Source organism: the organism of the source record quoted next (assembly GCF_019968955.1).
Source record: "MAG: Porospora cf. gigantea A chromosome Unknown PgA_NODE_799_length_10884_cov_336.951, whole genome shotgun sequence".
Classification (NCBI taxonomy): Eukaryota; Apicomplexa; class Conoidasida; order Eugregarinorida; family Porosporidae; genus Porospora; species Porospora cf. gigantea A.
In genome coordinates this window covers 1-10,884 of record NW_027151904.1, presented here as the reverse complement: position 1 = coordinate 10,884, position 10,884 = coordinate 1, and the positions used below count along the sequence as shown (strand labels likewise).

Below are 10,884 nucleotides of genomic sequence, written 5' to 3'. Positions count from 1 at the left end.
GGTTGACGAGGTGGTTGACGAGGTGGTTGCCGAGGTGCCCAGTGAGTGCAATAACGCATCTGACGAGCCCCCGAGAACCGCTCTCAACAAGGACCCTGATTCCTTAGTACCTGCTCCCACCACACAACTTCCATCCAGTATGGGGTCTGATGTGGTAGCATCCTCCAAGTTAAGGAATGTTACAAGGAAGAACACCTCGGACGCGCTCGTCGTTGATACTCCTCGGAAGCCGATGACGGAGACGAAGGCCAGCGCGTGGACGAGTCCCCTGCGAAGTCCGCAGCACGCCTCTACTCCTCGGAAGGTGCTCCTTCAGTCCCCAGTCACCGCCGAGCCGATGAAGGACAAGTACGACGCTGATGAGGGGCAGTGGAAGACTGCAGGAGTGGGTTGACCCCTTAGTCTTTACCAAAATTATTTTATTCTTGCTTACTGTTTCCTCAGAGACGCGCTCGGCGGCCATCATCCAAATCCAAAACCAAAGCGAAGCCTCGCCGCAAGGAACAGAAAGATAGCCGGCCGGCCAAGAAACCACTGGAGAAACAGGACAGCGTATTGGAGGCAACTGGTTGTAGCGACAGGAGCATGTATGACTGGGCACTGGAAGAAGCTCCCAAGCCAGCCGCGGAGGAAGTGGCTTCGGAGGGGCGACCCCGTAAAGTCATCCTAAGCGACTCGAGTGACAGCGTGCTACTTAAGAAGAAGGGGAAGAAATTAAAGACGAAGCCTTTGGAGGATTCCACATCCCACCCAGCCTGGTCTGAGCCGGTCACATGCGCGGTCCCAGATCCTCCCGAGGCCCTGGCAGCGACATGCGAGCCACGGCCTCCGCTATCGGAGTCCGCGGCCATGTGGGGTGCCTACGCCCGCCAGCAGCGAGGCGTTCATACGTGCGCTGACGTACATGAGATGGATAGTGTTCGCAAGTGGTACGGCGTTACTGATGGTCAGCGCTCACCTGTGCCACTATGTCTCGCCGACTCGGTCGTCATGCGTGCTCTGGCTGATGGTCGCCGAAAGCTTAATCGTTCTCAACGCGACCGCCGATTGGACGCGTTGCACGCTCTGTTGGAGTCCGGGGAGGTAGTGTATCCTGAGGAGGATATCACCCTTACGATGAAGCCCGTTCCCTACTGCAAGCTCGGGTTCCGCAACAGAGCGTCGGACTGCTACTTTCTGGCTCTTTTCCAGAGCATCGTTTCACTGCCGCCATTATTCATCTACTTGCTCTCTTGGTGTCGTCCGCCTCCAGTCGAGACGTACCCATTCCATGCTAGCCTCTACAGGCTTTGCTCTCTGTTGGTGGGCTGGCGACCCGACGACGATCCTGAAGTTCTACGACGACGGTTGATGGACTTCGCAGCCGGCAGACGAGAAGATGTCTATGGCGAAGAGAATCACTCGGAACCGCTGAACCCTCTGGAAGTCGTTCCCGAAATACTTACTAAATGGCATGAGGGCATCACGGATGTCGACGATCAGCACGACGCTGAGGAGTTCTACTCTTTTTTGCTCGGAGCTCTATCAGACGAAGTCCACTGGACGCGCAGCACCCGCGACGTCTTCCATGTCTCCACTGGGACGTCGACGGCGAAACGCAACACTACGTCTCTCGCCTCTGAGGACTCCTTCGTCTCCCGCATTTTCGAAGCGGAGCTGGAGGAGCCGCGAGGCGACAACACTCGATTGATGGACTCGGTTTCTGTTCGAAGACTCTCGCTGTCGTGCAGCAAGTCTTGCGATCTCCTTTCGATTTTAGAATCCAAGTTCGCTCGTGGAGGGTCCATTTGCCGACTGCCACCAGTTATGCCCTTCCATGTTCATCGGGCGCTATTCGAGCAGCAGAGAATGGTCAAGGACAACGCTCAGATTCAGATGAGCAGCGAACTGGTTCTCCCCCCCAACTTGCTGGCAGAACATCGGACCTGTGTTGATTTATCTCTCAGAAGCGCAGTGTTGCACATAGGAACAAGTGCTAACGCGGGACACTACGTGGCCGTGCTTTTCGACGACCCGTTGAACGCAGTTATCATTGACGACACGATAGTCCAGGAGGTAAGGGTATCCGTTGGCGCTCTCTCACTCTTTTCCAGGTTCGTTCTCCCGACGTTTCCCAAGTCTACCTCGCCTTCTACATGCGGAATGATGTGGTAGCAATTCCCACTGATCCGTAGTCCTCTCCTGAGATGTCTTCGACCGCAAGTCGTTCCGTTCTTTTAATACAAAGGTCGTGAAGTGAGTGTCTTATTGACTCATTTGATCATGATCGGAATGAGCGGAAGTGAGCGTCTTATTGACTCATTTGATCATGATCAGGATGAGCGGATATGAACTGAACTAATCTTTAAGAAGAAAAAGATACGAAACGCATCTCCACGTGGAAATCTTTGTTGGTGTTGTGCTTGTACTTATCAATCCTCAGTCGCCCCGATTCTATTTAATTCCTAAATTTCCACGGAACGATGACTCCGCGAAAGAAAAAAGGTTTGGACCCTCAATACCAGATCCCCTTGTCGAAGTGAGGTGGTGTGGGGTGCTTAAGCAGGCGGTTTTCACTCTTCGTGAGGTTGTTCTTGGTATTCGTGGGGCTCGTTGTACTCTTCCTCCTGTTTCAGTTGCTGCCTCACCCAACAGAGGGACAACAGACCCTCAGTCAACTCATCGTCGACACTCTCGTAGCGCCTTTAACCACCGTTGCCCCTGTACTTCCGGCCTGGATACCGCTGTGGACCATTCCAACGATCGACACCATCGACGACCGGCTTCCAAATGTCCACTCCTTGGAGACACTGTCGCAGGAACTGGTTCCGCAACTCCGAGAGCTGCGATCCTATCCGTTCTTCCGGTACCTCCGTTGTAATCTGGACACCTCGTGTGACTTCTGGGATGTTCAAAGGAGGTGCTCATCGAAGAGCCAGTCCTGCGGTGTGGAACCCGTTCCGTTGGAGTATCTTCCTGAGGGTCTCCGGCATCCTGACATGTTCAAGGAGGTCATGTACAGCGCAGACGGACAGCGTATATTCGGCGGACTGATCACAAGTCAGCGAAAATTTCGGAACTACGTTGACCTTCAAGCCTTGGATGGAGGATACACCAGCTTCAAGGGTCGATCTATCTGGCAAGCCATTTACTCTGAGAACTGCTTCAGAATATCAGACACCAACCCAACCACTGGTGTCAGATCAGTTTGTACGGAGGAGGAGTCCTTCTATAAGCTGCTTAGTGGTATGCAAAGTGCCATCATGACGACGTCCTCCGACAACAAATACAGCGGCGCCTTGGTCAAACGGCATAGTTTCAGTCTGTTTCGGCGAGGCATCGCGCAGAAGCCTGAGTGGATGGCTAACCTTTATTTCGTGCTCGGCGCCACCATTAAGGCCGTGTGCGCCCAGAGCGAGCTGCTTAGAAACGTGGATTGCTACGCCGACACCGAGTCTGGCGACAGGCAGTGTTCCCAGCTGCTGAACGGCGTTGTGGACCGTCTGGCCCCCTTTTGCCGCGAGGTGCCGATGCTATTCGTGGAGCGCCACGGGGAGGCAATATCGAAACTCGACAACGTTACCAGGTTGATGGACTGCATCGAGTGTGATAAGTGTCGCGTTCAGGGTCTGATGAAAGCTGAGGGTCTAAGGTTGACGCTTTTGTCCTTGGGAGATGGCGGCCAGGGCACATCCATGCCCACATTCGAGAAGAACATGATCGTCGGCCTAGTTAATTCCCTGCTGTACTATATGGAGGCAATCCAGGTCATTCAGAAATTCCGTCGGCGTGTTGCGTCGCTCAGAACGCTGTGGTTCGTGTCATTAGGGGTCGTATTCTTTGCGGTTCTGAGGTGGAGAGCGCCGAAAACGAAGATGTCGTGATGATTTCTGTATTGTCTGGTTCTTGTGGCTAAAAGGTTCTTCGGGTTCACTGTTTCATTCATTCATTATGGGAGCGCCCTATCACCCTTCTGGTATTCTGGTCACATTTCTGGCAGTCAGATCTTCTTATCCTGTCGATCCAACAGCTCGATGGTCCACTTCTGGTATTTGTTCACATCCGTTTGCAGCTTAGCTATCTTTGCCTCGTAGGTTTCCAGCTTGTCCTTTAACGCCTTGACCTCGCCGTTATCGGCCCTTGCGGCTGCGTGCATCGGCGTACTGCCACTCACTGTTCAGTGTGCATTTCTCCTGCAACTCAGTTTGAAGACGGACCTTCTCTCCAGCCAACAGAACGTTCTCATCCTCCAACTTCCGAACTCGAGTTTTCAGTTTCAGCGCTTCGTCCTCGTCGACCAGATGTGCCACTTTTCGTTTGAGCCCGTCGCATTCGCCTGATAAGCTGACTACACCTGAGTCTGCCCGCCAGAGGGACTCACGTCTCTCAAGGTCGTTATTATGCTTTGCCAAGCTCTTGTTGGTCGTTGAACAGTCATGTAGCGCGGCAGTGAGCGACTCTAGCTGCGCATGCAGTTGACCACGCTCGGCGAGCGAGGCTTCCTTGTGCCTAGAGTGCTTTCGCTGCATTTCCTCAACGTTCCTGTTGAGAGCTTCTAAGTTAGAAAAGTTGTTTCTCTCTCTTTCTCGTGCAGAGTCCACCAGGGCTTCCAACTCCTTTAGAGTGGTTCTTAGGTTGCTGTTTTCGCGGAGAGCCCTCTCTCGACTACCGTCCAGCAAAGCAACGTACGCTTGATTTCCCAACCACCCGCCACTCACCAAGAAGCTCTTCACACCGTTCCACCAGGTGGATTTCCGTTTGGATCTCCGTCTGAGGCTTAACGTTCTCCTTGGGGGTAGTGGGAATGAGCATGAACTATAATTAATGAATGCAGTCACGAATTTTAGCATTGAGGGCCACTGCCCTGGCTTCCACGGACGTTGAACATCTCAACCATTCGTTGGATCTCCTGATTCTCTTCCTTGAGTCGCGCTAACACTTCTTTCGTCGGTTTAGGAAAGAACACGTCTCCGTGCTGAAGGAATACCTTAGCACCACGCCTGGCGGTTCGTACTTCGTGCACTGCCACCTCATGGGCCGTTGAGAACATTCCGAACAGAGTTTATTGTCATTTTCCATCGAGAAGGCAGAGTCGTCGGGATCATCACTTGCATCACTGTTTTACTATGCGTCAAATAATGCCAGTTGAGATGGAAAACTCTTGAACTCAAGGCCGCATCTATATTCTTGATTTGCAGTGTCTGCATATGAGTCTGCTGATCAAGGGTGTCTCCGTCACGTGCAAGAAAGGGAACTCCGTTCTGACTAACGTCAGCTTGAAGATCGAGCCAGGAGAGTTTGTTGCCGTAATGGGTCCTTCAGGCAGCGGGAAGTCCACGCTGCTGCAGGTTTGTCAGGGCGGAGCTTGGAGAAACGACGGCCTGTGTCTGACCGGCACTGTGGACACAGGCGGTTGCCTGCCTTCCTTCCGAAGCGGCGCTGACAGAGCGCTTCCCGATCTTCGTGTTCGGAAGTTCCTTGAATTCCAGGCCAAATTGGGTTGGGACGGCGAATCCGGCAAAGTTGACGACGTCCTTCGCCGGTTTGAATTGGAGGATCTTCAAGACACCCGGATCAAGCATATCCACAATCCAGGTGAGAGTGTGTTGGGCGCCTCACCCCAGTCGCCTTGTCATCTCTTGTGGTCGCCACTAGCCTCATGACGGGCGCAGACATCTGCTTGCTTGACGAGCCCACCACGGGGCTGTCGGTTCAAGAGGCGAACTGGCTCTTGAGCGGCATCGCCCAGCATGACGAGCGCACCCGTGTGTGCGTGCTTCATGAGTTCTCCGACTTCGTTCTGAACGTAACTGATCGAATCGTCTTCCTTATCGGAGGGTCCGTCGTGTTCGACGGGTCCCCTCGTAACTTGAGCCTCTTCGTGAACGGTTTACCCAATAGACCTCCAAGTTTCCATCTCGAGACGGTCATGGACTGCTTCGTCTATTTCCCTCACTCTTTGGAGCACTATAGTTCTGGTACCGAACCCCGGCAGATTCCTTCTGAGGTGGGCACCCTCCTGGCGACCCGCTTCCAGGAGTGGGCTGCGGGTGACCCTCCTAGCGGCAGCAGCGTCTCCTGGGACAGTACAACGAATAGCACGAGTTGGCTGTCGACTGCTGAACGCCAGAAGCGAGGCTGCTGCTGGCGTTCCGGGATGCTCTTTTGTCGTTCGCTGCGCAGTAACTTCGGTAACAAGCTGGTGAGAGGTTCCAGCGATGCTGATACAGTATGTTCTATCTATTTTACTCGGCGCCCTGGCCAACGGACTCATGCTAGGCTATCTTTTCAACGACCAGATCGCTGACAAGATCAACGGCCAACTCATTGACGTAGTCCCCAGCAGCCTCCTACACTCTCCGTGGGTTTACTATTTGGCTGAGGCACCCGCGGAACCACTTGTCTCCTTCTTAATTAATGGAGCAGATGGGAACGGGTGGCCCTCGGAGGTCCCGGTCGGAGTATCTGGACAGCAGATTCACGAGCTGGTCCGCTGCCTCGACCAGGACTACGGGCTGGACGCCCAGTACCCCTCTCATGTTCCCGACGAGCTGCTCTCCACGGAGTTCGACCTCGACAATCCCGCGATGGTGATTGACGACGTGGCAGTCCTTCTGGAGCTGTTGGATCTGAAATTTGATCCCATCATGAACAGCTTCTCCTGCAGATTTCCTACTATCGGTCTCTTCTACTGGCCCTGCGTCCTCTCGCGACTGAAGCCCCACGTGGACCCTTTGTTGAGTTGTTTAGGACTTCCCGTGCTTCCTGGGCTCAGTGCAGGTCGGCAACTCCAGACTTCGGAGATGACCGGAATCCTTGACGACACCGTTGTCGCTATCCGTGTTGCGCTGGATTACATGGAGCGCATCTTTCTGAGCATCTATACCTGCCTACAGGTGGCAATCGCCATGTTTATCTTCATCTGCATGATGGGCTTCGCTGCTTACGCCGCTGTTGTGGTCTACTTCCAGGAGAAAGCCCTTATGCGCCGGGAGAACGCTGACGGTCTGCAGTCCCCCTTGTTGTTTGTGGTCAACCGGGCGGCCACTGACGTTTGCGTGTACATTGTACCAGCGGTGGGGTACGCAGCGACGTTCTTCGCCGTCTTCGTGTCCGGGGCTTACCCAGAAGTGGACGGCGTCGGGCTGCTTATCTTCGTCGTCTCAGCGTTTACTTTCCTGTTTGCCTGTCTGAGCTACGCCGCCATGATCGCTTCGTTTGCTGCAGATGTTAAGCAGGCGATGCTCTTGATGCCTGGGCCGTTGCTTATCTTTCTGTTGTTTTCCGGAGTACTTATCAGATCGATGACCGTTCCGTCGGCTCTACGCTGGATGTTCGATGCGTCATTCTTCTACAACGCGCTGTCCAGCCTGCTGCCGCAAGTGATGGGCACTTCGGACTACTTTGGCTTACTTCCGAAGCCGGTGGCCATTCAATTTGCTGGCGTTGTGAACGAGAACTTCATCTTTCATAACCTCATTATGGTGGGAAGCTAATGGGGCACCGAACGCAGATTTCATGGGGACTGGTCTTCAGAGCGCTTTCCCTAGCAGCTTTATTGCTCACAGCTTAGAGATTTTTACACAGATCTATGTGCGAGGTTCGTTCAGGAGCGTTGTCTGCTGTGTCTTCGAGACTCTTGCGTAATGAACTGATATGCATCGACGATCGCTGAATTAACGATAAGCAATCCTCCTGTCGGAGGTTGCTGACGCCAACAGTCACTAAAGACCACTCATCCGGGGTGCCGTTGATAATGGACAAGCCATCTGTCACGCGCTCCTCCAGATCTGAGGGATCGGACACCCAGGCCGGTCCGTCCGGAAAGACTGCGAAGGTAGATGCCAGAGGTGGGCTTTCGGGGTGCCTGAGAAAAGCTCTCAGTGGTACACCCTTCTGAAATTCGGAGGCTCGGGGCTGAGCGCTCTCTTCCCAACTCTGAGTGGACTCCACAAAGGCGACAGACGGCACAGAGCCCGTTAGTAGGCAGGCAGCGATCCCCAGAAAACACACATCCAGCGGATTTCCGTTGTACTCAAGGCATATTGCGTGAAACTGCAGTTGCCATGCGTGCTTGGCCCCGACGAGGCCTACGCTACGATCCACGATTTCCGCAGAGGTGAGCACCTGCTCTGTCTGTTGGCATAGCCAGTCCTTCTCAGCATTGGTCTTGCGTCCTCCGCAGCTCGCAGGGAACTCAGCCGAAACGCTAACCACTGGAGCGGAGACATCGTCCAGTATCTTCGCCCTGCACGACACAAGGAACTTGGTTGATCCCAGCTGAGCAATGCAGGATGCCACCAGACCACAGGTCTCCGGAAGGACCTTGGGCACCAGCTTTACGTGCCGCAGCTCCTCCGCCACACGTCCGTCTGCGCGAACGCCGTTCTTCAGGTACTCACGTACACAGTACGCAGGCGCTACAGCAGCCAGGACGTCGCACATGGAAATCGTTAATTGATGAGTCTTGCGGCTGTAGGAGTTTTGGACGGAAGGTATGCACGCCACTGCAAGCCGCTGGTGCAGTGTCTGAGCGAATGGGCTCTGATTCAGGCACGCGTACAAGTCGAGACTGCTTGGTTGCTAAAACTGAGTCAGCTCGGCTTTTTCCAGGTGTCTGGGGAGGATATTGCGGAGCTGCTTGTCTGCTCGGAAGAAGAAGCTGAGCGGGTTAAAGCCTACGAGGCAGTGACCAACCATGATGTGAAGGCTGTTGAGTACTGGATGAGAGATCGGCTCAAAAACCACCCTCAGTGCTTGCCCTGGATTCACTTTGGCCTCACGTCTGAAGACATCAACAACACAGCTTACGCTATAATGGTAAAATCTGCCTCTGCCGTCCTCGAGGAGGCGCTAATGGACGTCATGTCGTCAATAGCTGCTCTGGCGCAAAAATCAGCAGCGAGCACCATGCTGGGGAGGACACACGGTCAGCCAGCCACTCCGACCACATTCGGCAAGGAGGTCGCCGTATTCCTGTGGAGGCTCATGGATGCGCTGGAACCGCTCACGTTCAAGGCCAAGTTTAATGGTGCCACAGGCAACTATAACGCCCTCGTGCTCGCATGTCCTGAGGTGGATTGGGTGGCCGAGTCCCAGGCGTTCATCGAGTCTTTGGGTCTTACGTTTCAGCTGATATCCACCCAGATCGAGTGCCATGATTGGTTAGCACGTGGGGTTTTATTCTTCTTCTTTATCAGGCTTGGCCAACCGTTACGCTCTCGTCAACACGATCCTCCTTGATATGTGCAGGGATCTTTGGCAGTACGTATCGCTTGGGTATTTGAAGCTCCGTATCGTGGAGTCGGAGGTGGGATCGTCCACTATGCCGCACAAAGTCAATCCCATTCACTTCGAAAATGCGGAAGGCAATCTCGGGCTATCAAATGCTCTGCTTAATCACCTAGCGTGAGTGCGAAGCCTGCCAGGTACACAGATCGAAACTGCCTGTATCGCGGCTACAACGAGACCTGAGTGACTCGACTGTGCTACGTTCGCTGGGGGAGGGTCTCGGCCACAGTCTGATAGCCTACAAGTCCATTGTGACTGGTTTGAGCCGGGTGGCCGTTGACAATGAAGCTCTCAACGAAGACCTCCAGGACCACAATGTACTGGGCGAAGCGGTGCAGACCGTCCTGCGTCGAAACGGAGACGACCAGGCTTATGAAAAGCTCAAAGCCCTGACACGGAGCCACGGCTCCCTGAGCCATGAGCAGTGGAGTTCCGTAATGAGAGAGCTGGGAGTCACTGAGCTCTCAAGCTTGACGCCGGGATCTTACGCCGGCGTCTCCGAAGATTTGGCCCTTCGTGTCGTCGCGCGCTTCGAAAGTTTGAAATCATAGTGCGCCCAGAAACTGCAAATTCTCGCTGGAATGGCGATCATCTCGGCTGCTATTGTCTCCTCACGCACGTGTGCGGTGTCCAGACAGTTCGTTAGCATCACTCGTCTTCGGATGGAAGGTCTGATTACGGCTTTCCAGCGACTCGTCGAGAACAGCGAGTCGGAAACGAAGGACCATACATTTATTGAGACGGATTCAGTGAGGTACGTGTATTCCCCGCTGGATCAGCTGTATCTGGTGATAATCACGTCTCTGGACTCGAACATCTTAGAGGACCTGGACACGATCAGGCTTTTACAGAGCGCCGTCCAAGACGTCTGCCCAGATCACGTGGATGAGAGCGCTGTTTTGTCAAAGGCATTCGACATCATTTTCGCCTTCGACGAGGTAGTGTCCTTTGGGCAGCGAGAAGCGGTGACCCTAGCTCAGATTCGGCAATACGTGGAGATGGATTCAGTCGAGGAGAAGTTACAAAAAATCGTACGGAACATGAAGGAAAGGTGGTCGCGAGGGCACTTTCAGACGCAGAGAGGAGAAAGCCAGGATGAAGAAGAAGGCTCTCGAACTGGCCAGCCAACGAGCCGAGGCGGCAGGCCGCAAGACGGCGGAATCGCTGCTGAAGGACTTCTCTTTGTCGTCGGTGCTGTCGACTCGTCTGCAGAGCAGCCTTCCTCCGCAGGACTTCACGCCACAGCCGCTGGCAGCGACCGAGGCGCACGCCCGCGTGGTCAACGGCCCCCGAAAGGGTTTGCAGCTGGGGACGAAACGCGATGTGACTGTGCAGCTCTCCAAGCAATGATGTGTATGTGTGTGGAACGCCTCATTATAAGTCAATTCTCCATTTCCGTTTGATGTTGGTGAGTGCTCTGGGGTGCATCGTCTCATGTCTTCCAGTCGTCCTTGGAGAGCACCGGCGTGGTTGTGGGCGTGCCCTCAGGTGATACGGTCGTGGTACAGACGTCCAGCGCCGAAACCTTGACAGTTTTCCTGGATCAGATATTCTCACCTCGCGTTGCCATGAAGAGTCAGACGACCGACACTCCCGAGGAACCGTACGGATCCA

At 54.2% G+C, this 10,884-nt stretch overlaps 7 protein-coding genes across 13 annotated transcripts; 4 read left to right on the top strand and 3 right to left on the bottom strand.

The window, feature by feature from the left end:
* Positions 1 to 139: 139 nt before the first annotated feature.
* Positions 140 to 2,174, top strand: KVP18_001368 (uncharacterized protein; the record flags this gene model as incomplete). Of its 2 annotated transcripts, XM_067951323.1 has the most annotated exons (3): positions 140 to 385; positions 445 to 2,055; positions 2,094 to 2,174. In XM_067951323.1, 3 exons carry the CDS (start codon positions 140 to 142, stop codon positions 2,172 to 2,174), a joined length of 1,938 nt encoding a protein of 645 aa, XP_067806227.1. The 2 variants fall into 2 exon arrangements, with proteins under 2 accessions (XP_067806227.1, XP_067806228.1); XM_067951324.1 differs by having other exon boundaries at positions 233 to 385; positions 445 to 2,154.
* Positions 2,175 to 2,462: 288 nt separating this feature from the next.
* KVP18_001370 (uncharacterized protein) lies at positions 2,463 to 3,863 on the top strand (the record flags this gene model as incomplete). 2 transcript variants are annotated; one of them, XM_067951330.1, is made up of 2 exons in its annotated part: positions 2,463 to 2,518; positions 2,546 to 3,863. In XM_067951330.1, 2 exons carry the CDS (start codon positions 2,463 to 2,465, stop codon positions 3,861 to 3,863), a joined length of 1,374 nt encoding a protein of 457 aa, XP_067806232.1. The 2 variants fall into 2 exon arrangements, with proteins under 2 accessions (XP_067806232.1, XP_067806231.1); XM_067951329.1 differs by lacking the exon at positions 2,463 to 2,518 and having other exon boundaries at positions 2,979 to 3,863.
* Positions 3,864 to 3,979: 116 nt separating this feature from the next.
* KVP18_001369 (uncharacterized protein) lies at positions 3,980 to 4,829 on the bottom strand (the record flags this gene model as incomplete). 2 transcript variants are annotated; one of them, XM_067951325.1, is made up of 3 exons in its annotated part: positions 3,980 to 4,125; positions 4,154 to 4,669; positions 4,698 to 4,791. In XM_067951325.1, 3 exons carry the CDS (start codon positions 4,789 to 4,791, stop codon positions 3,980 to 3,982), a joined length of 756 nt encoding a protein of 251 aa, XP_067806229.1. The 2 variants fall into 2 exon arrangements, with proteins under 2 accessions (XP_067806229.1, XP_067806230.1); XM_067951326.1 differs by having other exon boundaries at positions 4,110 to 4,829.
* A 357-nt stretch (positions 4,830 to 5,186) lies between these two features.
* On the top strand, positions 5,187 to 7,475 carry KVP18_001367 (uncharacterized protein; the record flags this gene model as incomplete). Of its 2 annotated transcripts, none has more annotated exons than XM_067951321.1 (3): positions 5,187 to 5,574; positions 5,604 to 6,181; positions 6,210 to 7,475. In XM_067951321.1, 3 exons carry the CDS (start codon positions 5,187 to 5,189, stop codon positions 7,473 to 7,475), a joined length of 2,232 nt encoding a protein of 743 aa, XP_067806225.1.
* A 73-nt stretch (positions 7,476 to 7,548) lies between these two features.
* KVP18_001371 (uncharacterized protein) lies at positions 7,549 to 8,424 on the bottom strand (the record flags this gene model as incomplete). Its single annotated transcript, XM_067951331.1, has 1 exon — positions 7,549 to 8,424. One exon carries the CDS (start codon positions 8,422 to 8,424, stop codon positions 7,549 to 7,551), a length of 876 nt encoding a protein of 291 aa, XP_067806233.1.
* A 15-nt stretch (positions 8,425 to 8,439) lies between these two features.
* On the top strand, positions 8,440 to 10,620 carry KVP18_001365 (uncharacterized protein; the record flags this gene model as incomplete). Of its 3 annotated transcripts, XM_067951319.1 has the most annotated exons (6): positions 8,477 to 8,506; positions 8,533 to 9,151; positions 9,180 to 9,387; positions 9,416 to 9,791; positions 9,822 to 10,321; positions 10,350 to 10,620. In XM_067951319.1, the coding sequence occupies 6 exons, from the start codon at positions 8,477 to 8,479 to the stop codon at positions 10,618 to 10,620; spliced, it is 2,004 nt and encodes a 667-aa protein (XP_067806223.1). The 3 variants fall into 3 exon arrangements, with proteins under 3 accessions (XP_067806222.1, XP_067806223.1, XP_067806221.1); XM_067951318.1 differs by lacking the exons at positions 9,416 to 9,791; positions 9,822 to 10,321; positions 10,350 to 10,620 and having other exon boundaries at positions 8,440 to 9,151; positions 9,180 to 9,391; XM_067951317.1 differs by lacking the exons at positions 8,477 to 8,506; positions 8,533 to 9,151; positions 9,180 to 9,387; positions 9,416 to 9,791 and having other exon boundaries at positions 9,852 to 10,321.
* Positions 9,468 to 9,689, bottom strand: KVP18_001366 (uncharacterized protein; the record flags this gene model as incomplete). The annotated part of the gene is made up of 1 exon (XM_067951320.1): positions 9,468 to 9,689. The coding sequence occupies one exon, from the start codon at positions 9,687 to 9,689 to the stop codon at positions 9,468 to 9,470; it is 222 nt and encodes a 73-aa protein (XP_067806224.1).
* Positions 10,621 to 10,884: the final 264 nt, after the last annotated feature.